At 43.5% G+C, this 25,283-nt stretch overlaps 1 protein-coding gene across 1 annotated transcript in view; it reads right to left on the reverse strand.

The window, feature by feature from the left end:
* Window positions 1–6,133: 6,133 nt before the first annotated feature.
* Window positions 6,134–25,283, reverse strand: part of galnt14 (UDP-N-acetyl-alpha-D-galactosamine:polypeptide N-acetylgalactosaminyltransferase 14 (GalNAc-T14)) — a 102,568-nt gene continuing 83,418 nt past the window's right edge. Inside the window, exons 8-14 of the mRNA XM_076084156.1 lie at window positions 24,893–24,996; window positions 22,588–22,714; window positions 19,245–19,337; window positions 18,006–18,089; window positions 16,410–16,554; window positions 10,993–11,112; window positions 6,134–6,292 (exon numbers count right to left, since the gene is read on the reverse strand). Coding sequence (XP_075940271.1) covers window positions 6,134–6,292; window positions 10,993–11,112; window positions 16,410–16,554; window positions 18,006–18,089; window positions 19,245–19,337; window positions 22,588–22,714; window positions 24,893–24,996 — 832 coding nt within the window. The remainder of the gene's footprint in view (window positions 6,293–10,992; window positions 11,113–16,409; window positions 16,555–18,005; window positions 18,090–19,244; window positions 19,338–22,587; window positions 22,715–24,892; window positions 24,997–25,283) is intronic.

Here is a 25,283-nt window from a genome sequence, read left to right on the forward strand (position 1 = left end):
GTGTGTATGTGTGTGCTTTGTTTTTTAGTTAATTTAACAGCACAGTATCTGAAATACATAAGAGGCCCAAACTGAATCTCCTACAGCTCAGTATGTGTGTGTGTGTGTGTGTGTGTGTGTGTGTGTGTGTGTGTGTGTTGTATACAACTCTCTCACTTAATAGTCACCTCAACTCCTTCTGCCTCTTTCCTTCACTTCCTTCCTTCCTGCTTGTCTCCTCTCACTCACACTTTAGCCTTTTCATTTGTTTCCTTACATTAATTATTTCTCCCTTCTTTCCTTCCGTTCTTTATCCTCTCTTCTTACCGAGGTAGATACCTTCCTTTTCTTCTTTCTTTTATTCTTCCTTCCTTCCCTCTCTTTTTCACTTTCCTTCTCTATACCTTCTTTTAGTGCATGAATTATTTATTCCCTCCTTCCTTTGTTCCACTTTCCTCTCATCCCACCTCGGTAGGTACCTACTTCCTTTTCTTCCTTCCTTTCTTTCCTTCGTTCACTCTTCCTTCTTTGTCCTCCTTTATTTCTGTCTTTCCTTCCTTCCTTCCTACATTCTTCTCTTCCTTTCTCTTGTTATCTTGCTCTATTTGGCTTCATCGTGCTGCCTCGGACACACACTGTCCTGATTCTTTCTTCATCACCTTCTTCTTCTCGTTCCCTTCCTGACATGTCGACTGCACTGAGACTTCTTGGTGTTGTTGCTGCCACAGGGGAACTTATTCTCAGTGTATAAATATATCCAGACCTGTTGAAGCCACAGTCTCATTATTCTAAAGCCGGAGCAGGAAGAGCTGCAACAAAACACAGAAGACTCCTGAATCATCTCAGATTCATGTGTTTGATGTATTATGCTTCTTAATTTCTCTTTGAGGTCCTGCTGACGTGTATTCGCCGTGTTCTTCTGGATTTATTCAGGGCTTTACTTCCTTTCTTTTTCCTCCTCTCTTCCTTTATCCCTCTCTCTCTTTCTCAGCTCCTGCTTTCCTCTTCATCATCACACCATCCTTTCCTTCCTCCTTTCCTTGTCTTCTTTAATCCCACCTTCCTCCGGCTCCTTTCCTCTTATCTCTCTGCTCGTCCTTTCTTCCTCTCTCTTTACTTCCATCTTCCATTTTATCTTTCAACTTCTTTCTTTCTGGCCACTTCATCTTTCACACCCGTCACTCGTGACTCATAGATCAAATAATGCATAACAGTGATGACAAACACACAGTGAATCACACACACACACACACACACACACACACACACACACACACACACACACACACACTAATCACATCCTTACAGACAGAATTAACACACACTTCTCCATGCAGACTGAACAGTTGGTGAGGTGTAATGAGGTGATCTTCAGCTACTTCTCTCCCTCCCTTGACTCACCCCCTCCCTCTCCCTTTCTCTCTCTCTCTGGTGATTTATTAGTTGTCAGGTTGTTCTCTGCTGCAGGGGCTTCTGGGACGCCGTCAAGGTGTCCAGTGGTCAGGTAATGACAAGTGTGTGCATGTGTGTGTGTGGAGTATTTCAAGCTGCCCGTCCAAAAATCTGTCACGCATCTGCCCCTAGCAGCGTGAATGTGTGTGTGTGTGTGTGTGTGTGACGATCATCTTTAGACAAATTTAGCTTTAGATTAATTAACATTTAGATTAATTTAGCAGCCACATGATATACGGTAGTGACTCGCCTGTGGCTTCATGCCACATTAAATGTGTGTGTGTGTGTGTGTGCGTGTGTGTGTGTGTGTGTGTGTGTGCGTGCAGACCTGCTTGCCGTCGGCCATGTTGCAGGGCATCAGCAGGACCTGGGAGGCCGGGAAGGTGGTGGACAGAGACAGACAGTGCTGCTGCTGCCGGATCTGCTGCCCGTGAGTGTACACCCACTCCTGCAGACGGAGACAGAGACAGAAAGTTAGAAAGATTATTTTATCTTTTTCTGGGTTTGCTGTTTTTTAAATTGCTGCTTCGGCTTTGTTTCTGATAAGCGGTCATGAAGCGAGACATCAAAGTAATATGATGTAATATGAGAGCAGTGCAGAGCGGCGGCCGTGAGCTAACCAGTGTAGCACGCTAACATGCACTAAAAGGCATGCGTGGCCGGCCCGTCTGTCAACAAAGCACACAGAAACTCAGATCACAACACACACAGAGGGAGAGTGACTTCATCCTCTGCTCAGGTCGACATCGCTCCTCTATATCTTTACATAAACGATAGCTGTTTGCTGTTATGTTAATGCTCTGAATGTCGTTTATTGCTCCTTTAGCTAAGAGATGGACTTGGGACCAGCATAGAGTCTGTTAGTTCACTAAGAAAGAGAATGAAGGGTAATTAAGAGAAACGTTGTATATTATGCTAATCTGTTATAGTGCAGAAAATACATATAGAGATGCAACCTCTAAGATATGCAAACACAGTGTTGTGGTAGCATTAGTGCTAATTTGTGTTCATAACCACTCTGACCGTCTGACACGTCCCTCACACACGCACACACACACACACACACACACACACACACACACACACACACACACACACACACACACACACACACTGTTACAAGCAGCAAATACTAAGGAGGTCAAGGTTCAAAGTTACAGCGCCCCGATGTATTAATAATCATGTCGGAGAAAAACGTGTTGGGAAAGAAAATAAGAGCTTAGAGGAGAAACACACACATACACACACACACACACACACACACACACTCACACACAGAATGTGTAAGTAGGTCAGGGTCATTAGCTGGCAGGATCCATGGTAAATTCAACCTGTGTGTGTGTGTGTGTGTGTGTGTGTGTGTGTGTGTGTGCGTTTTAAGGGCTCTCCACACCCTCAGGGGTTAATAACGCTGTGACTAGTGATCGTATTCATTTTGTCTGACTGAGACACAAACATAAATAATATCCAATGAAATAAAACACAGAGAAGCAGAAATGTTAATGTCATTATTGTTTAGCTCTGACTAGCTAGCTCACGTTAACTTACTTCTCTCCGGGGCTGGAAGAGACATCGTTTATGTTTTGGCTCGGAAACATCTACAAAAATGATTATCAGCCAACATTATCGAAGTTTTTAAGTCTCTAATATCTGTTTTCAATCGAATTCAAAACAATCCGCAGCACTTTCTGAGTCCCCAGCATTACACGTCACCGTCAATGCGCCCCGGAACCTGTGCTGCCTTCGTGTACACCAAATGAGCTCGGGTTTTTTAAGAAACAATAGTGAAATAGTGCTTTTCGTGCGATTGACGGGAGGAGTAACGCCTCACCTGAAGTAGGTTTTATATTATTCGTATTTAACAGGCTGCACAGATGGAACACTTTGTGAAACTTGGACAAAATGAAAGACGAAGAAGAAGGAAAAATGGCAGTTGCAGTTAGAATGTAATAGTTAACGAAAAGCTAAATAAATACAATGCCAATATTTGTTTAATCCTCCACTGGACTGCCCGCTAGTGATTTAAAAAAGACAAGCAGCAAAATACTCGATTATATAGTTTTTTATTATGAAGAAACGTCTTCATTTTCGAAATTACCACTGTACGTGATGTTAATGGAAGTAATTCCGATATTTCCGAGAGCGTTTAAAAGCAGCATCCATTTTCTTCCTCTCGCTGGAACTTGTAGTCTTTGTCGTCTCGGTTTCTGAACTCGAATCACACGGTGTGGACAGTGAACGGACTACAGCCACCTCGGTCCGGTGGAAATAGTGGCCCGACTGGAAACGTAGCTGACGACTACATCAGTGTTTTATCGAGAGAATCCTGAAATGTCACGCTTTCTTACGCAGCAATCACCGGTCGTTACGGCATAAATCCGCAAAATTGGTAATTCGACTAAACACGAATGTTACTACGTTTTTTTCCCTTTCTTCTATTTGAAGAGCAGCTGTCAGAAAAATATAAGTGTCGCGAAATGGAAAAGGTCATTGTCTACTTACGTAAAAGCGAACCTCTTCCTGAAGACAACGGTGTCGTTACAAACGGTTTAAAAAGATAAAATGGCAGCTGCTGACGTGCGACCATGTTCTGTTATTCCATGTCGTTAACACGCGATATAAAGGATTCATTGAGATTGATAAAGAGCAGTGGTCGATGAGGAAGAAGAGTCAGCACACATCCTCCCTCTGTGTGTGTGTGTGTGTGTGTGTGTGTGGAGTCAATCCCTCTCTCACTTCAGAATAAAACACGAGCTCCCAACTCCCCTTATTTCTCTCGTTAGGCTCATTTTATGATGTAAAGCTCTTTGCATTGCTGAACCACTGAGCTCTTATTATTCTGATGTAAATATTAACACCCCCCCATAAAAGATCAACATAAAGGGGGTGCAAGTTAGTTCCCGAGAGCACACCTTGCGCTCCCTTTAGCCTCCTCTTTATGGGCAGAAGGATGTCTTCTCCTTTATCAGACAGACAGAACAGCACTTCTTTAAATGTAATTATCATTTTCCCATCACAAGGATCATATACCCAGAGTTGTATTCACCTCTACCTCCCCTCCCTGCAGGAGCCTGTATAGCTGTTCAGGGTCGGAGCAGTAGTATTAAGAAATATTGGCTGTAATTGTGCCAAGATTAGTAATTTTACTGTTATTGATATTTCTTTTGTGGGTACTTGAAATAGTAGTAAATAAAAACGCATGTCAATAACAAAACAAGCAGCCATTATAAAACCTTTATTCAGGAGCCAAACAGGATATCAAAATGATGCAGTGGATGATTTCAAACACAGGAAAGTTGGGACACAAATTGTAGAGAATCTGTCTCCAAAATGAAAGAGAAATGCATCATTTGTAAAACTGTCCCCAACATTTGTCGGTCTGTAGTTAACGTGTGTTTCGGTTTGAGGGTCACAGGTTTGATCTCCACTGCAGCTGCAGTTTGTCCGTCAGCAGCGAGCCCCGTGTCCCGTCAGTGTGCTCGGAAATAAGTCAGGTATGCGACCAAAAGAAGAGCATCAAGAGTGGACACCTTTCAGCAGAATAGTTTAGTAAATCCTCCAAACGTGCACAAGAAAAAAATGAATGATTCCAACAAGCGTCGTGAGGGCTTTTAGGGCGACTGAGGAAAGATTTTGTTTCCCAGTTTGATAAAGTTACAGGGTGGAAAAAAACCAACTAAAACTTCCTACATGACCAGCAGAAGCTGCGTCCTCGAGGAAACAGAAAAAACACCTAAATCTGCTGGTTGACATATGAGACGTGCTGCAGACAGACTCTCTCTGTGTTCACCTGAAGCCCTTTGCTCTCGGGGTTTATCATCATTTTATTTTCTGTGTCAGATTGTCTCCAGTGTCTTCTCAGAAAGAGTCTGCTTTTTACGGTCACATAACGTGTTTTCGTCCACTTTGCATGCTTCACAGTATTAGGAGGTTGTTTTCAGGTCACAGATTAGAAAACCTTTTGATTCTAAGAGCGATGTAGAAACTATCTCAAACAGCAATGAGAGAGGACTCCTTCCAGACTCACCAGCGTTGCATCTTTTACTCTCTTTTGGTACAAAGCAATCTGTCGCACTAAGTTACTTTATTTACTTTAATCATATTTCTGCTCGGTGAGACCGGTTAGTCTGGTCAGCTGGGTTGTGTGCTGTTCATAATAGTGTGGTTGTAATAATAAACAAGAGGATTAACTTTCACTTCCTGGTCTGATCCCAAGAAGAATTTGGATTTATCATTTCACAATCCTGTCTGGATGCTGCAGTAAAGACAAGCTGTGCTTGGTTTTAATTCCAAGATTCTTAAACATTCTCTAAAACAGACTCGTCCGTTTGCAAACGATTACAAGAAAACATTCTCTGATATAGTTTTCTGTCCGACTGGACTCTTAGACGGGTCGGGGGTTTTAAGGTGCACTTGGTTTGACTCTTCAAACTTCTCTACAGCCTCCAAACACATTCTCTGACGTGTCTCCTCCTTTAATAATGTTTCGATCCTGCAGGGATCTTCCATATAAATCAGGATTTTAGACGTCATTTCCTCTCATGATGAACAGTGAAGAGGCGTAAAAAAGAAAAAGCCTTCATGAACCTTCCACTCGGCGCCTCGACGTGCTCGTGCGTCTCCTCTCGGTCAGAGCAGCAGCCGTCTCTGCAGCAGGTCTGTGAGGCTGTGAGCGGGTGACGTCGTGGGGGGGGGTCGAGGGTCAGGAGAAGGGGACCTCCCATCTCTGTGTGTACGCGCTCAGTTCACAGGGGCTGATGACCAGCATTCGGGAGGAGTCCATCCCGTCCAGAGCCATCTCCGAGTCCAGGCAGAAGCGAGAGACCAGGTGCTCCAGGTGAGTGCCCGACTTCTGCCACCGCTGCAGGAAAACACAAAGAACAAAGACCAGCGTCACACTTTGTCTTTCCGTCGAGACAAAAGCTGCAAAAACAATCAAAGATAAGACAAGACAAGATACGTTTCAGGTGTTTTTGTGTGTGTTTGCTGTCGGTCAGACTCATAGACAAGCGTCTGGAATGATTCATGTAAAAAACAGGTTTGTTTGGGAAAGATAAACGTTGTTCGTCTCCATGAATCTCTGCAACGGAGGCGGAGAGAGCGAAGTCAACATGACCAACAGAGACACGACAGCAAGATCATGAGAAATAAATCAGGTTGAAATAAACCAGAGATCCTTAAAGTAACAAAGAAGAAAAAAGATCTGTGAGCAGCTGAGAGAAGCTTCAGCAACAGAGATGAGAAGAAACAACACAGTTATCACAGGAATGACCTCTTTTAGTACAACAGGTGTATTATAGAGAACGTGGCCCATCTGTCTGCTGTCAATTGAGTTGACGAGAGTTGAGTTCAACACGTTGACTGTTTAATAAGTAACTGGTGATTCCTATCAGCCACCACTAGATGGAGGCCTCTCCTGACTTTATGCTCTGACCAAACACACACTTCTGCACACTTTTTCATGTGTTTGGTTGTGTGTGTGTGTGTGTGTGTGTGTGTGTGTGTGTGTATTATTCATAGCTGGATTCTTTATCTAGAAAAACAAAGCGGCAGATAGGATCAGACATGAAAAGAGGCTTTCATCCAGCTGGTGGCTGTGAAACCCAGTGATGAGAGAGAGAGAGAGAGAGAGAGAGAGAGAGAGAAAGTGAGGGGAAAAAACAAGAGAAAAACAGAATGTGGGTGTGGACATGAAATATTTGTAAGTGTATCTTTGTGTGTCTGTGATTTGAGTGTGAACACGTATTTGTTTGTGTGTGTGTGTGTGTGTGTGTGTGTGTGTTCATATCTGTGTATCAATGTGTTTGTCGGCAGGGAGCGGCCATATTGTGTAAGCAGGTCCTCTTAAGCATATCGCTGTCATATCTTGATCTCGTAGGGCCTTGTAACAACACACACGCACACACACACACACACACACACGCGCACACACACACACACACACACACACGCACACACGCGCACACACGCGCACACACACACACACACACACACACACACACACACACGCGCACACACACACACACACACACACACACGCGCACACACGCGCACACACGCGCACACACACACACACACGCACACACACGCACACACACACACACACACACACACACACACACACAGCATGCTTTGTTCTGCAGAGTTGCATTGTGGGTCCATTGCGGCGTTGACAAGATGACACGCTCATTACAGTGTAACGACGGGCCGCAGAGCTTTTTAATTGAAAGAAGAAAAAAAGACGGGGGGATAATTAAAAGTAAATCAATTAGTATTCACCTCGTTACTGAGCGCTGCAGCAGCGCTGAGGAGAGAACAGCACACTTCACACATCTGTCCTCCTCTTTACATACTGAACATGCAATAAGTTACTCAATCTGTTTGTTCCTCTCTGGGGATTTCACAGTTATTAAAATGTCATGACTACTTCCTGGGTTTCCTACTTCAGGGGAGTTCAATCAGTCTGTTTTTCTTGTTTTGCATAACATGAGTGCATGAGTGCCCATTTGGAGCGCGTGGTCGTCCGGACGTTAGTACATCCAGCATCCTGCAGGATAAGTGAACTGCAGTCAATCAGCTGTTGCCTGTAAAGGTGACTCAGTCCACAGAGCTGAAGCTCCGCCCCCCCCCCCCCCCCCCCTGCATGCTGCACAGAGCGCTATCGCTTGTCTATCAAACAAACGATTATTATTAATATTGCACCAAGTTGCACCAACTTCGACACTGCTCATCCTCAAGGACAGACACACACACACACACACACACACACACACACACACACACACACACACACACACACACACACACACACACACACACACAGATTCATTCTTTATAGGTAGATTATCTGATTACACTCCGGCAGTGAAATGTCGAAGAACAACGTCTGCTCCCTAAATGCTCTGTGAGGTCACGGCTGTGGACATTCCTGATCCCAGATCTCAGTCTGGACCACATCAGGGTCTAAACAAAGACCACGAGGTACGATCGTGTCTCTCGGTCAAGTCGCGCCGGGAGTTTGAAGGCACCATGGCCGCCTGTAATCTTTCCACAGTCCGTGGAAATGTAACGTTGTTTCTGTCTCGTGTCGTGGTCTGTTTATTTCTACTGTCTCCACCACTTTCTGTCTGTCCCTCCTGTCTCTCTGAATGTCTCTCGTCCCATCAGCCCCATCTCTCTCCATCCTAAATATAACATCACTGTATTTCTCTCTCTCTCTCTGTGTGTCAGTGTCTCTCTACCAGTTAGCTCTGGGCTGTTTCTCCAGTGGATCTTCACTCTAATTAGCTATCATCGCTCTACTTCCTGCCTTCTGACACACACACACACACACACACACACACACACACACCGAGTGCTGTCACATGTCCCAGTAGAGTGTGTGTGTGTGTGTGTGTGTGTGTGTGTGTTGGTACAAAGGTTTACTAGTTTCAGTTACATGACAGCGATGCGCTTCAGTGGCTCAGCTAAAGTACAAACACACAGAACATCCACACAGGCTCTGGTGTGTGTGTGTGTGTGTGTATACATCTTTGTGTGTACATGTATATATAAATATATATATATATATATATATATATACATATATATATATATATATGTATAAATATATATATATATATATATAAATATATATATATATATATATACATATATATATATATATATATATATATATATATATATGTATATATATATATATATATATATATATATATATATATATATATATATATATATATATATATATATATATATATATATATACATATATATATATATATATGTATATGTGTGTGTATGTGTGTGCTTTGTTTTTTAGTTAATTTAACAGCACAGTATCTGAAATACATAAGAGGCCCAAACTGAATCTCCTACAGCTCAGTATGTGTGTGTGTGTGTGTGTGTGTGTGTGTGTGTGTGTGTGTGTGTTGTATACAACTCTCTCACTTAATAGTCACCTCAACTCCTTCTGCCTCTTTCCTTCACTTCCTTCCTTCCTGCTTGTCTCCTCTCACTCACACTTTAGCCTTTTCATTTGTTTCCTTACATTAATTATTTCTCCCTTCTTTCCTTCCGTTCTTTATCCTCTCTTCTTACCGAGGTAGATACCTTCCTTTTCTTCTTTCTTTTATTCTTCCTTCCTTCCCTCTCTTTTTCACTTTCCTTCTCTATACCTTCTTTTAGTGCATGAATTATTTATTCCCTCCTTCCTTTGTTCCACTTTCCTCTCATCCCACCTCGGTAGGTACCTACTTCCTTTTCTTCCTTCCTTTCTTTCCTTCGTTCACTCTTCCTTCTTTGTCCTCCTTTATTTCTGTCTTTCCTTCCTTCCTTCCTACATTCTTCTCTTCCTTTCTCTTGTTATCTTGCTCTATTTGGCTTCATCGTGCTGCCTCGGACACACACTGTCCTGATTCTTTCTTCATCACCTTCTTCTTCTCGTTCCCTTCCTGACATGTCGACTGCACTGAGACTTCTTGGTGTTGTTGCTGCCACAGGGGAACTTATTCTCAGTGTATAAATATATCCAGACCTGTTGAAGCCACAGTCTCATTATTCTAAAGCCGGAGCAGGAAGAGCTGCAACAAAACACAGAAGACTCCTGAATCATCTCAGATTCATGTGTTTGATGTATTATGCTTCTTAATTTCTCTTTGAGGTCCTGCTGACGTGTATTCGCCGTGTTCTTCTGGATTTATTCAGGGCTTTACTTCCTTTCTTTTTCCTCCTCTCTTCCTTTATCCCTCTCTCTCTTTCTCAGCTCCTGCTTTCCTCTTCATCATCACACCATCCTTTCCTTCCTCCTTTCCTTGTCTTCTTTAATCCCACCTTCCTCCGGCTCCTTTCCTCTTATCTCTCTGCTCGTCCTTTCTTCCTCTCTCTTTACTTCCATCTTCCATTTTATCTTTCAACTTCTTTCTTTCTGGCCACTTCATCTTTCACACCCGTCACTCGTGACTCATAGATCAAATAATGCATAACAGTGATGACAAACACACAGTGAATCACACACACACACACACACACACACACACACACACACACACACACACACACACACTAATCACATCCTTACAGACAGAATTAACACACACTTCTCCATGCAGACTGAACAGTTGGTGAGGTGTAATGAGGTGATCTTCAGCTACTTCTCTCCCTCCCTTGACTCACCCCCTCCCTCTCCCTTTCTCTCTCTCTCTGGTGATTTATTAGTTGTCAGGTTGTTCTCTGCTGCAGGGGCTTCTGGGACGCCGTCAAGGTGTCCAGTGGTCAGGTAATGACAAGTGTGTGCATGTGTGTGTGTGTGTGTGTGGAGTATTTCAAGCTGCCCGTCCAAAAATCTGTCACGCATCTGCCCCTAGCAGCGTGAATGTGTGTGTGTGTGTGTGTGTGTGACGATCATCTTTAGACAAATTTAGCTTTAGATTAATTAACATTTAGATTAATTTAGCAGCCACATGATATACGGTAGTGACTCGCCTGTGGCTTCATGCCACATTAAATGTGTGTGTGTGTGTGTGTGCGTGTGTGTGTGTGTGTGTGTGTGTGCGTGCAGACCTGCTTGCCGTCGGCCATGTTGCAGGGCATCAGCAGGACCTGGGAGGCCGGGAAGGTGGTGGACAGAGACAGACAGTGCTGCTGCTGCCGGATCTGCTGCCCGTGAGTGTACACCCACTCCTGCAGACGGAGACAGAGACAGAAAGTTAGAAAGATTATTTTATCTTTTTCTGGGTTTGCTGTTTTTTAAATTGCTGCTTCGGCTTTGTTTCTGATAAGCGGTCATGAAGCGAGACATCAAAGTAATATGATGTAATATGAGAGCAGTGCAGAGCGGCGGCCGTGAGCTAACCAGTGTAGCACGCTAACATGCACTAAAAGGCATGCGTGGCCGGCCCGTCTGTCAACAAAGCACACAGAAACTCAGATCACAACACACACAGAGGGAGAGTGACTTCATCCTCTGCTCAGGTCGACATCGCTCCTCTATATCTTTACATAAACGATAGCTGTTTGCTGTTATGTTAATGCTCTGAATGTCGTTTATTGCTCCTTTAGCTAAGAGATGGACTTGGGACCAGCATAGAGTCTGTTAGTTCACTAAGAAAGAGAATGAAGGGTAATTAAGAGAAACGTTGTATATTATGCTAATCTGTTATAGTGCAGAAAATACATATAGAGATGCAACCTCTAAGATATGCAAACACAGTGTTGTGGTAGCATTAGTGCTAATTTGTGTTCATAACCACTCTGACCGTCTGACACGTCCCTCACACACGCACACACACACACACACACACACACACACACACACACACACACACACACACACACACACACACTGTTACAAGCAGCAAATACTAAGGAGGTCAAGGTTCAAAGTTACAGCGCCCCGATGTATTAATAATCATGTCGGAGAAAAACGTGTTGGGAAAGAAAATAAGAGCTTAGAGGAGAAACACACACATACACACACACACACACACACACACACACTCACACACAGAATGTGTAAGTAGGTCAGGGTCATTAGCTGGCAGGATCCATGGTAAATTCAACCTGTGTGTGTGTGTGTGTGTGTGTGTGTGTGTGTGTGTGTGCGTTTTAAGGGCTCTCCACACCCTCAGGGGTTAATAACGCTGTGACTAGTGATCGTATTCATTTTGTCTGACTGAGACACAAACATAAATAATATCCAATGAAATAAAACACAGAGAAGCAGAAATGTTGTTGTCACCGGAGGTGTAATGTGACAAAGTACAAGTACTTCAGGGTATTTAAATTAAGATTTTACATGAAATTGCTGTACTTCTTTTTACATTTGTTTGTTTGTAACTTTACAGATTGAAGTAATGAGTTTATGAAACATGCAGCGCTCTAGATTTAAAGTGATAGTCGCCATGTTTCCATCTGTCGCTTTGGTGAATCCGAACTAACCCTTTAACACTTTGGTACTTGTATTCAGCCTTTATATATATTGCAGTACTCCGAGTACTGATATGTGTATGCGAGTAAAGGATCTGGATACTTCCTATAACATTGGGTATCAATGTCCGGCTTCATGGATTAATCCATGATCAAAATATTAACTGTAAATTTACAGTTTTATCTAGTTTCTCTGTTGATGAGCTCATCATCTAAGCTTAAAATGATGAGTTATTTATTATGAGGAAACAATCAACAATTATTACATTTATAGTTTTTAATTCTGCATTTACAGAAATGACAGATTAACCCACGTTTACATGTTATGACGTCATCGTGCTGCCCGTGATGAGGTAATGGTGAGGGCTGGCTGGTGAAGTGATTCATGGAGTTTCATCTGGAATAACTCAACGCTGCAGGGTTGCGTTTCACCGTACGATTGATTTATTGAACCGCAGCAAAGACAACGACGCTGCAGGTTAATTGGTGCTGTAGCTCAACACATCGTCTCCACAGGGAGCAGCCTCAGCACCCAAGCTGTCATGTGACCACGTTCAGAGAAACGTCATCAGTTTCATGTGAAGGACTTTGTTTGGTTCTATTTTCAATTTTAAATCTGTCGACGTCATTATTATTATTATTATTATTATTTCATACTATTATCTATATATTTATTCATGATTTTTATATATTCACATAGATATATACTTATGCATGTATTATCTACATGATAAATACACTTATTTGCATTCTTGTTTTTGCATATTTATGAACATTTGGTTTTTTGTATGTCTCTCCAGCTTTGACTCGTTATCTTCTTTTTATATCTCCTGTTCCTGTCTCCTGTCTGTCTCCTGTCTGTCTCCTGTCTGTCTCCTGTCTGCCTCCTGTCTGTCTCCTGTCTGTCTCCTGTCTGTCTCCTGTCTGCCTCCTGTCTGTCTCCTGTCTGTCTCCTGTCTGTCTCCTGTCTGTCTCCCCTTTGTGCTGCTGTAACCTTTAATATCCCAGGGAGGGAAAAGGTCTCATCTCATTCTATCTGATCTTATTCCTCAGTATTGTTTTTACAAACCAAACAACACGACCAACCGTAGCGGAGTGATGAGAGGCATCACACGTTAAGTGAGCACATGACGTAAACAAAGCTGTTACAGAAAAGGGAGCCGTTTTTTACGCCACAATAAGAGTTGTTCAATGTTTGTGAAGTTGAACATGAAGCACCTGAGAGCTGGAACAGAACCTGCACGCTCAGCACAAATGTTCCCGGGTGAATGAAGGTTCAAAACAAAGTTCACTTTGTCTCAAAATAACGTTGACACCCGCGGCCCCGTCTACGAACATGTGAATGTGAATGTCAGCTTTTATTTTGTTTTAAGACAAAAGTGAACTGAGCTGCCTCGTGTTCACGCTCACATCCACAGCCGACCGCAGAGACGATACAACTTCATGCTTCTGCGCTCATTACATTTGGGCCAAATTGTGTTCAGTGATGCTTTTGTGGCTCAGCGGGTCGCATTTCATGCCCGTCCTCACTCTCCTTCATCTGCTGCTCCACGCAGCGGTCGCCCGTAGATTTTTTGTGAAACTTGTAGAAAGTTGAAGTGGAACGGTAGAATACATTTGCGTTCTACGTGACGGCTGTTTTCTGCTCGTCTGAGTTCACAAAGTGGTCTCTCTGCTTCTCTGCTATCGATTTCTCGCTGGTGCAAATTTATCGATTTAAAAATGAAAACTTTGTTTCTGACGGACTGAAACCAGAATCTTCTATGTTTCACTATAGTTCACTTAGTTCTGCTAATAGACTATTGTTATAAGATAAAGATAATCATTCGCTGATTAACAACCCCTTTTGAATTATTAACAGTTTGACTCTTCTTCTAAAACAATCTGTGTCAACATATAACAGCTCCAATAGGTCCTCAGCCCTAAACTGACTTGTACATTTAACTACGGCCCATTTGAGGGCTTTAAAAACGACTCGTTTTCTGATCCGTCCCCTCAATGGTTGATGTTTGGTTAAATTTAGTAAAACTTTGATATCATTGACTGTCGGAGACGTGATGTCAACATCCACCTCCTGTGACTCTGTCAGACAGTGAGCGCCGCACCAACCCTGGCAAAAAGGTTTTGCATGGATGTAGAAAATGATCGTGCTCCTTTCACTTCGGCTTCAGAGACGCTCGACATTGGCAGCACCACATACGGCTCCGGTCAGGAAGAAATTAACATCGCTTGTTTTACAGCAAGTGTTTGGACTCTGTCCTTGTTTTTTCACCATTTGTGAGGATGTTAAAATACAATCCTTTAATGTGTATTTCTTCTTTTGATTTTATTAGTTTACCAGGGGAAGAAAACTCACTTTTCAAGGGAGAAACTGAGAAACATTAATTTAATTCTTTATGTTAAATACATTCCCACCTGGGAGCCAAACCAGACTTCTGTACATGAACAATCATGGATTCAGAGCCTTCCTTCAGGGCTTCTCTACAGCGGCTGATAAGGGAGAGCTACACACACACACACACACACACACACACACACACGCACACATCTCAGTGTTTTTCCTTGTTAGTTAAGGGACTTGAACCAGCAACCTTCCAGTCACAGGCCAGCCTCCCCAGCCTTCAGGGCATTTCAGCTGCTGACATGTTTGCTCTCTGCGAGGCGGCTTGTTAGGGCGGATCACAGCCTCCACACTCGCTCTCAACACAGAATAATGAGAATCCTACGGGTATTAATTATGGTGGAGAGAAGGCAGAACACGCACACGCGCGCACACACGCACGCACGCACGCACACACGCACACAAACACTCCTATATTACCAACAGTGGACTATTGTTTCACACTAACCAAATGTGGACCGCTTCTGGGCATTTTAAAAACAAAAGGGAATGGGAAAATGTATAAAATATAAGTGCAAATAGAATTTTTTTATGTCTGTTTTTATTGCCGGGGGGGGACTTGCAGTTTACCTGTAAATTATTAGTAACCTTGCTGCATGCAGTAAGTATATTTATTAAGAACTTCAGCATCAATTATATTCAAAAATATATATAACACCAGCTACTTATTTTCTTTTAAAGGGTATTCATATTTGTCTGTACTACTGTATGTAAATATCACGGCCTCTGTGGGGTATGAATTACCTTTATCCTGTGGACTTAAATCTACTCTAAATTAATGAGAGAAACCTTCTCAGGGTGAGTTTTTAATCATACTTCAGCAATAACTTTGCTGTTGTTGTTTGAGCATCTTCAAAAGCATTCATTACAAAAATCAATAGTCGTATAAAAGATCCTGGATTAATCTTTCTTTACTGAGGACGAGTCACAATTACGATTTGATGTTCCGTCTTTTTGCATCCATATTGCCATCTAAGAGGTAAATCTAAAGTGTCACCGTCTGTTGTAACTCTATTATGCTTTAGTTTGACATCTCTCTCTTTACATCTATAATGACCTATGAGAGCGAGAGAAGTGAGCAATATGTCCTCATCCGTCTTAATAAATAAATAATAAATATTTTCTTCTTCTTTCCACCAGCAACTCATAACACATGTCCTACATACATACATACTCACTATTTAAGAGAAGAAGCTAGGAACATTTTGAGGGTGAATCTACAGATTTAAGTAAAAATAATGTTTTGAATACCTATAATATGTTTTGTTTTAAAGCCACTATGTGCATCTGAATCTAGCGCCCTCCAGTGGTAGCATTACAAAAACACACTACTGCAGACACCATTGGACACCAGCACTGAAGGAAATATCAGAACATTCTGAAAGATGCAACGATCACCTACAGATTATATAGTGGCTTTATGACACAGAACGTTTAACAACTTTTTGACCAAACATCTTTTGGTTGAAACCCCCCAGGTTATAATTTCACATCAGACGATTTGCCGACCTTTTTATTAACCGTCTATAGATGTGTTCACTGTTCACTTCATCCCAGATTCATCTGTTCATCCTGCCTCTTCATAGCGGAGGAGAGCTACATCATTTTCTGCATCACAAACATTGTCTTTCTGAGGTCCTGGTCGACTCACCTGGTTGCTGGAGGGGACCCCCTCTGTTCCGATGCAGGGGGCCAGCGTGAGGACGGGCAGCTCCTGGCCCTCCAGCCGGCGAAGCTCCAGACAGTTCTGCCGCTGTTTGATCACCCCGGACTGAGAGTCAGAGTCGTCTGGGACTCTGATGCAGGGAACAAAACATAGAGTTAATACAAAAATACATATCAAAACTGCATAGCTTAAAACCACTAAAAGTAAGTGAAAAAAGTTTATTTTTGTTGATTTGAGTGACTCTTTTATCTCCAAAACCACATTTACCCAAAGTGAAAGCAGCTGGGTTTGGAGGATATATCGTCTTCATTTTAAGATACACTAACAGCCTCACTGAGATGAGACAGAAGACCCCAATCATCTCCGCATAGTCTCATTAACTACATCAAGATATCACAGTTAATTTGACAGTGATTCATCAAAACGACGCGCCCGATGCACCTTTTAACGAATCCTGCTTAAGGCCACGCTTCTCCAAACTCATTACTTCAGAAAGTTTCTTCCCAATCTTCCTCTTTGATGAACTTTCTCACTCTTTTCTTGTTACATCCTCGGCCGCGCTATAAACTCGGGCTTAAGCCCTGTAGCATTAATTCAATCTGCTATCTCTCTCTGTTTTAATAACCCGTTAAAGGTTATTCTGCGTTTTTTAAGGGTCAGGTCCGTCCTCTCCTGAGAGCAAGCCTGTTAATTCCATTCTGGGGGATTAACACCAGCCTTCAGTGGATAAATGTGTATTTAAGTGTGTGTGTGAGTGTGTGTGTATTGAAGTGTGTTTGAAAGATAGAGAGTGTTTAAATGAGAGCGCTTATGTGTCTTAAAGACATTTGTATTGGCATTTATGTGCGTGTAAAATTAGAATACTGTATATAAGAATCACTGCCAGGGCGTGTGACGTCGGTAAGTGTTATCGTGTGTTTATGTGTGTGTGGGTGTGTGGGTGCAGACAGGGCCTGTTGGAGCTCAGCCAATCAGGACGAAGGGAGAGATGTATTACAAAGACAATGAATGAGGTGTTCAAAGAGACAGGAAGATGGCCTGAGTGTGGTTGAAGGTGGGTGTACACTCACTGTGGACATTTGACTGATAAGAACAGATGCGTGCATCGTGCACCGACAACACAAAGCGTTGCAGAGGTGTGCAGTGTTTGATCAAGAAAGCTGTGTCATTTACAACGATAATACCTGTCCTGTGTGCTGATGGCATCAAAACGCAGGTAAATATGTTCTGACCGTATCATAAGATCTGCAAAACTAGCCACAGATTTGGAACCAAACCGCTTGTGTTTTCGCCGATCATCTTTAATTGTAGCTAGTTTTCGTTTGGTGTCCCTGGGACAGTTGAGGGTGCTGAAGATGGAGGAGAGAGCAGCAGATGCAGAGATATCCTGATTTATAGAAACTTGGTAAGAACTTGTGGCACAGTCTCCATGGTCCCAGTTCATTACGCTGGCGTAAAGCGTGTGACAAAGCTCCTCCAGGCTGAGTCGTATTCCACACACACACACACACACACACACACACACACACACACACACACACACACACACACACACACACACACACACACACACAGACTTACTTGAGCTCCGGGTAGACGTTGTCCAAGTACCACTTAAAGGATTTGCACTTGAGCTTCTTGCGGAGCTCCACTCTGCCTCGGATGCTGGTGACACACAAACAAACACACACAATCAGACGTTCAGATGAAAGACTGAAGCAGCCGCATAAACAGTCAATCAGATATTCAGAACCCTTGTGACTTACACTAAGACACGAGGAAGTGCTCATAAAATAACCAGGCATGCCAAAAATATTCGTACTGATATTTAAAAAGGAACGTACCGCCTGGACAAATAATGGAAGCGTGTGATGTGGAAAGGCAGGTGAAAGCCTCCAGTTGTGTTTAAATGTCAGTGTTTACCTGTGTCTGACAGATAAACGCTGACATTTGAGCACAGTTGTGGGCTTCAATGTCTGTTCCCGCTGTGTTCTTCATGATTATTGTGTTACTCACATTGTGGGGACTCGCCTCCTGTTTGGGGACCAAACTCTGGTCCGATGTAAACCATTTATTTTATGTTTAAAGAGTAACACGCCAGGTTGAAAAGCTGCGTTTCAGTTAAACTTTAACTATTGGACGTCAGCAAACACATTTTCAGGGGTTGTTCAGTTACTCTGTAATGTTTCGGTTAAACGTCCAGGGATTGAGTCACGGTTCTCTATTCACTGCTGTTAGTATTCTGGTTGTAATAGTTCATCGTGGGCACTACTGCAGATCAATATACATGTCTACTTTATGGCCCTATTCGAGTCACAGCTTTTAGTTATTGTGGTGAAGTACAGCTGCAGATGCTGCTCGGGGCACTTAACACATTTTAAGAGTTTGTATTTCTGTCACCTTCCACAAGTTGCAACAATCTGTAAAGTTGTGCCAATCCCCCCTTGGTTGCCGTTGAAATTGGCAAAGATTTTCTTCCGTTATTTGACGGTTTATAGCCGAGATTAACAAGAAACAAACCGGGACGTTGCGCTTCACTGGTGTTCGTGTTTAACCACCAGACGTGAGCGCTTTTCTGTTGCTTTCTTTCTGGCTCTGCTACAAGAAGACGACATCTCTATTCATAACCTCACCCACAAAACTCAGATTGGTGTTTTTCCAACTGAAGAACTGGAGCCATCAACAAGCACAACAACTGTCCTGATTGGAGATTTGCGGCCAATTCAGAGATCTGGAACCAGGCTCGTGTGAAAATCAGCTGTGTGTGATCATATGTGTGTGTGTGTGTGTGTGTGTGTGTGTGTGTGTGTGTGTTCTTACTCTCCGTAGGATTTCCCTCGTGCTGCAGGCCGAGCAGAGTAGTAAAAGAGACTGAAGTCGTCCATCCACACCTCAGCTGTGCGACGTGTGTTCCTGTATCCACAAACACACGCAGAAGTAAAACCTTGATGCGTCACAATCTAATTTCATGATTCTTAATTTCAGGTGACTATACACTGATTAAACCACAGTTATGAATATTATATTCCATAGCTGCCAATTAGTTAAATGTTACACACTCTTCCTTTAAGTTAAAGAAGCTTGAGAACCCCTGAGTAAGAGGACGAGGTCTGTCCTCTCCTCCATCACCTGATATTTTAACCACAGTGAAATAGAGGAGAAGCTGCTGCAAAGAGGGAAGGAAACGAGTAAAGAACAGACATCAGCAGTGTTCACCTGCTGCAGAGAGAACAGCCCCCCTCCAGATGTGGTCTGGACCAACACCCACCATTAACTTGTTGTTCTTTCCAGATATCCGGACACATACTGCAGGTTTACACCGGCTGTAAATCCTACTGCTGTACCTCTCATTCACTTCGGCCCTGCGCTTCATTCACCGACACTGGAGCACATTTTCTTTATCTCTGAACCCCTCCATTTACTCCTCTTCTCTCCCTCCTTCTCTCTCTCCGTCTCTCTGTCTCTCTGTAGTAATTAGCTATTAGCCGAGTTTCTCTGAGCTGTGAACTATCTCATTGAAATGATAGAAACCCTCCATTACAGGCGCTACACACACACTGGCTGTGGCGGTTTAATGAAAGGGGAAGAGAGGGAGGATATGAGATGCTTGTGGGCGTACAAACATAAATACGTGTCACACACAGGCTTACAATTAAAAGAAATCAATCATCGCACACACACACACACATATAGATACACACACAGGACACAGCAGCAGGGAGCGGGAACCAGCATAATCTTTGTAATCGTAATTATTAAGCAGCTATTATTATTTAGCATATTCATAACTCAGACTGCCGGCGTCGAGCCTCCGGCTAATTAACCGGCGGAGCAGACAACTGCAGCTTTGTTTGGGGCGAGCGGCGTTGATCACATACATCGGGTCATCGTGATACGAACAAAAAGGCATCACCGCCGTCACCCGCACAGAACAGATGTTGCCTCAGTAACGACCGACAAGGAGCGACACGGGCGGCTGAACAGCCCCGACAGGAGGAACAAGAAGAAAGTCTCAGAGCTGGCGTGAATTAGCTGGTTGACACAAAACAATAAGTTTATACGAGCCGTTTGGCGGAGAGGCTTCGCTCCAGAGTGCCGTTGAGCAGCGTGGAGCGCTCGTTTTTTTTTGAGGGGGGGGGGGGCTGAAACCAATCCGACCTGGCAGCTCCGCCCATTAGGCCTCAAGGGGAACCTAACTTCCAACCCTGGCAGTGTAAATGCCTTGCTCACATGCCCGAGGTTCCTGAATTACTGAACTGTTAAAGGAGTAACACTCCAGGTGAATCGTCGGTGTGTGGCGTTCACTGGATCCCAGGAGTTGTTTTGTGATAAAGCGGTCATTTTGTTTTCTGTGAGCTCACTTGTCTTCTTCTACAGTTTGTCGTTTACAAGGCTTCCCAGAATGCCTTTCTATACACGGATATTCAACCGGCTGCGACCTCCGGTTCTGAAAAGTGAAGCCAATGTGGAAGTGTCTTAAAGCTGCATTCTCTCTAGTGTCCACCAGGGGGCGACTCCTCTGGTTGTATAGAAGTCTATGAGAAAATGACTCTACTTCTCTCTTGATTTATTACCTCAGTAAACATTGTAAACATGAGTTTATGGTCTCAATCTCTAGTTTCAAGTCTTCTTCAATACAGCATGATGTTCATTTAGTACATTATGGTCCATTTAGAGTCAAACAGACCATAAAGCAGGGGATGCTTTAGGGCGGGGCTACACGGTGATTGACAGGTCTCTACCAGAGACGTATACAACGTCTGTACTTCACTCCTCCTCAGTCCAGATGTGGTCACTTCCTGTTCACTGGTTGCAAAAAAACAACATGGCGACAACTCCAGTCATTAAAAACGGCAGTTCACAAACCAACAGATGACGTCACGACGACTACGCCCACTTCTTGTATACGTTATATGATATTCACTAACAAAGGGGACAGAGAAACGTTTTGAACACTGTCACCGCACCATTTCCTTGTTCTTATGGCACATTGTACAACACGTTGACAAACACGCCATGCAGTAAAAGTGCACCTCAAGTTAGTATATCTGAATGGAACCAGCATCCTTATTGTAACCATGATGAATCTATTTAATATGAGATCAATCCACACGCAGCCCGAGCACGTTAGTGCCGTTAATGGATTATTGGACTGCCTGTAAACATCTTTCAGTTTGAACTGTTTGAAAGGGGCAGAGAACAGAACACAGCTTATGCTAATAGGATGATATTGTACTCGCAGCTCAAAGGCTCCCAGGCAGCTGTAAATCCACTTTAACAATGATGTGAGCAGCTTTTTCGGTGGCGGCGACACACGGCTCAGAGTGCAAGCGAGCGCCGCACGACATGTTTCCTGCGTGTTACATCTGTCAAACAGCAGATCAGTCAGCTGGAAGGTTCGTGTGATTATTAGTCAGGTAGGTTAGTGACTAAGTGCTGTGAAATGATTATAGGAAAGGACAAATAGTTGGTTGGAAAAGATTATTATAATAAGATTCAAACATTAACATTGACTATATTGTCTTTTTGCGCTGCTGTTTGAATATCACGTCACTGACAGCAGCTTATAGAACAGACGCTCGACTCCCGTTAATGAGGCTCATTAATCTCATTAATGAGGGGAAATGTTATTCGGTCTCTGTTTGATACATATGGCGATGATGGCTTATGACTGTGCTGAACGTTGGGTCGGAGAAGGTGCATGTCGGGGATCGGGTCACAAACGTCTGTTACCGCACTGAAAAGACTTGAGCTGGTTAAGGGCTCGGGAGCAGAACTGCCGCTGCGGTTCTGGCTCCGGTCGGGCTTGGACAGAAACTATGGAGGTTTCTGTCGGGTTAATGCAGATGGAATGGACTTAGTCCAACTTGGTCTGTTCACTTACACTCGAAAGATCTGTAAAACTGAGTTCCTCCACAAAGAATCACACAAAAGCACCACTTTGATTCTTGTGTTTTCCAGAGATTCACTCATAAGAAAATAAGTCATTCAGCATGAAAAAGGACTAACTGACGAAGGAAATCTTTGATGAGTTTTGTGCCTTAACCTCCGAGGTGCATGGATCAGAAGAAACAATCATGGTAATGTGTTGCTGCAGTCTTGACGCACTGCATACATTAAAATCCCCCCAGAATGGAAATTCTGACATTACTAAGACACTTACTTGATGTACGTGTTGGCGTTACCGTCGGGGAAGACGTACGGGTGTTTCTTCCTGAAGACGTGACCCACTCTGCTGCAGGGCAGGATCTCCAGACTGCCGCCACACTGCCACACCCGGAACGAGATCTCTGCAAGCAGGTAAACACCCGACCTTTAACTCGTGTACCGTCTGTATTTCTCTATTCATTCTTCTCACCGAGCCACTGGTGAGAACAAAAGGGCTTTCATTTCTTTTCTATTTTCTTTTCTCAGTCCAACAAACTAACAAAACAACCCAGACACCATGTCAGGAATAGATGTGCGAGCCCTCGTTGTGCAACATTTCCTGTTTTTGTGTAACTCATCTTAAGTCTGTTGTCTTCTTTTCATTATGAGGCACTTGGTGACATTCTTTTGTATTTTTTTGTTGATTCTGTTGGTCCCTGTGTTCAGTGGTGTTTCTGAGCTCCAGAGTCCCTTTAGAAAACCTCTCATCTTCACAGTCTGCCCCTCTCTGAGCTCTCCTCCTCCCTCCGGAACTCCGACTGCAGGACCAAGGCTGCGGTGAAGCCGGATCTGTCCAGGATCTGGGTCTGTCCACGGTAGACTGGTCTCTGCTGGAGTCTGAGCTGAAGGAGGTTCTGGTGAACCTGCATGAGTTCATCTGGTTTCACCAGAATCCGACCCGGTGGCTCCGATGACGAGCATCAAGAATAACTCTATAGAAACAGACCATCTTCTCTCTGATGGTCTCTTTACTGATGGAGGTCTGATAGAGGATCAGGACTACATTGAGACTGGTTCAGAACCAGTTAAAAGTTCCTCACAGTAACTTTAATGTGTCATCCTGGTAAGTCTTGGTGTTCGTTTGAAGTTTTGTCTCCTTGTCATTTTTTGGGACAAACCTCTCTGAACATTCGACGATCCGTGCTGACGGACTCTGGATTTTGTTTGTCTGGTGCAGTGTGAATGTGCACGTGTGCAGAATGTGTGTTCATTTGACCTGCTTACACTGTGCTCATTCCCTCTGCATCGAGTGTGTGTGTGTGTGTGTGTGTGTGTGTGTGTGTGTGTGTGTGTGTTAGTTAAATGTAACCGGCAGAGCTGCTGTCTGAGCTCCGGGGAGAGACAAAGAGAAGTAACAGAGCTTCCCCAAAGAACGAGATGCTGCGAACTACAAAGTTTTACGGCGAATAAGAGGGCGAGAAAGAGAGAGAGAGAGAGAGAGAATTGGTGAGAGGAAGTGAAAATGAGAGCGTGGACCCGGTTTGATGAGGAAGAGGAGAGATGGAGGTAAAGATGAAACACCAGAGAGTACAAAGGAGAACAAGAGAAGTCAGCGAGATACTGAGATACTGACACACAGCCTGTGAGACTGACAGAAACACCACAGAGCGCAAATGAGTGTGTGTGTGTGTGTGTGTGTGTGTGTGTGTGTGTGTGTGTGTGTTTGCACGTCAGAAGGAGAGGAAAAACAGGCTAACAGTCTTTCAGAAAAGCAGTACAGCAATCAGCAAACTGACTCAAACACTGTTACTGAGAGTGCAGGCACACACACACACACACACACACACACACACACACACACACACACACACACGCACAGTTCAGATGACTGCAGGCAGGTAGCAGCAGGAGAGCCAGATGTTGCTGCTGGATGGATGTCAGACTGTAAGGACTGCTGAATGAAAGGTTCACCTTCACTCAGCTGCTCACAGCAGTGGTATTAATATTTGACATTAAGGTGATTTCTCGGGTACACATCGTTGTGTTTTATACGACGGGGCTGGTGGGGGCTGGTGGGTGGGAGATGTGATACTCACAATAACACATTAAAATACATCATATACTATATAGACACTATGATATATAATAACACATACTGTAATAATTAGATGCATTTAGTGACGGTGTTGCAGTAGGTAGACTTACGAGAAGCTGAATAAAGTGCAAATGAGTAACTGACAGTCTGCCTGCTGTCTTCTCAGATTGAAGAGTTTTTCACCAGAACACCGGGTCTGTTTTTTACATTTCTGTTTAACTTTCAGCAGCGCTCTTTGGGCAGAACGACGATGAAAACATACCGTCAGACTATCAAAGGTTGCAGAAGCCAAAAAAGAGGATCAACATTCAAACCTCTGCATTCTGGCTCAGAAAACAGTTTGCATCACTATGACTGCGTTACAAACAAATTCTGATGAAAATGGAATACATGTTTGTCTGAACGCTGAAAGCTAACTGTTGACATGCTTTGATGCTTATTTCCTTGATTCTACTTTCCCCTGAAATGATCCGTCCGTGTGGTCACCAGGAAAAAGACGACTCACCGAAGTTCTCCCCGCCCCAGATGTCCATGGCCGTGTCGTATTTGCCGAGGTGATTGAACCAGGACCTGTCAATCACGAAGAGGCCGCCCGCGATGATGGGAGTCCTGTCAGAGAGAAACAGCAACAAGAGGGAAGAGACGTGAGTGTGGTGTCTGGGTGGACGACACATCTTATTCACTCACGTGTGTGTTCTAACTTCTCCAGGATCTGATCAAATCGAAAAGTTAAAAGGTTCATTCACCACTTTTGTTGCTCTCTGTGTTTTCCAAAATAGACAAACGCCACACAAACACTCTCTCTCACACACACACACACACACACACACACACACACACACACACACACACACACACACACACACACACACACACACACACACACACACACACAC

Source organism: Anarhichas minor, unplaced genomic scaffold (assembly GCF_050575085.1).
Source record: "Anarhichas minor isolate MPS153535 unplaced genomic scaffold, ASM5057508v1 ptg000136l, whole genome shotgun sequence".
Taxonomy (NCBI): Eukaryota; Metazoa; Chordata; class Actinopteri; order Perciformes; family Anarhichadidae; genus Anarhichas; species Anarhichas minor.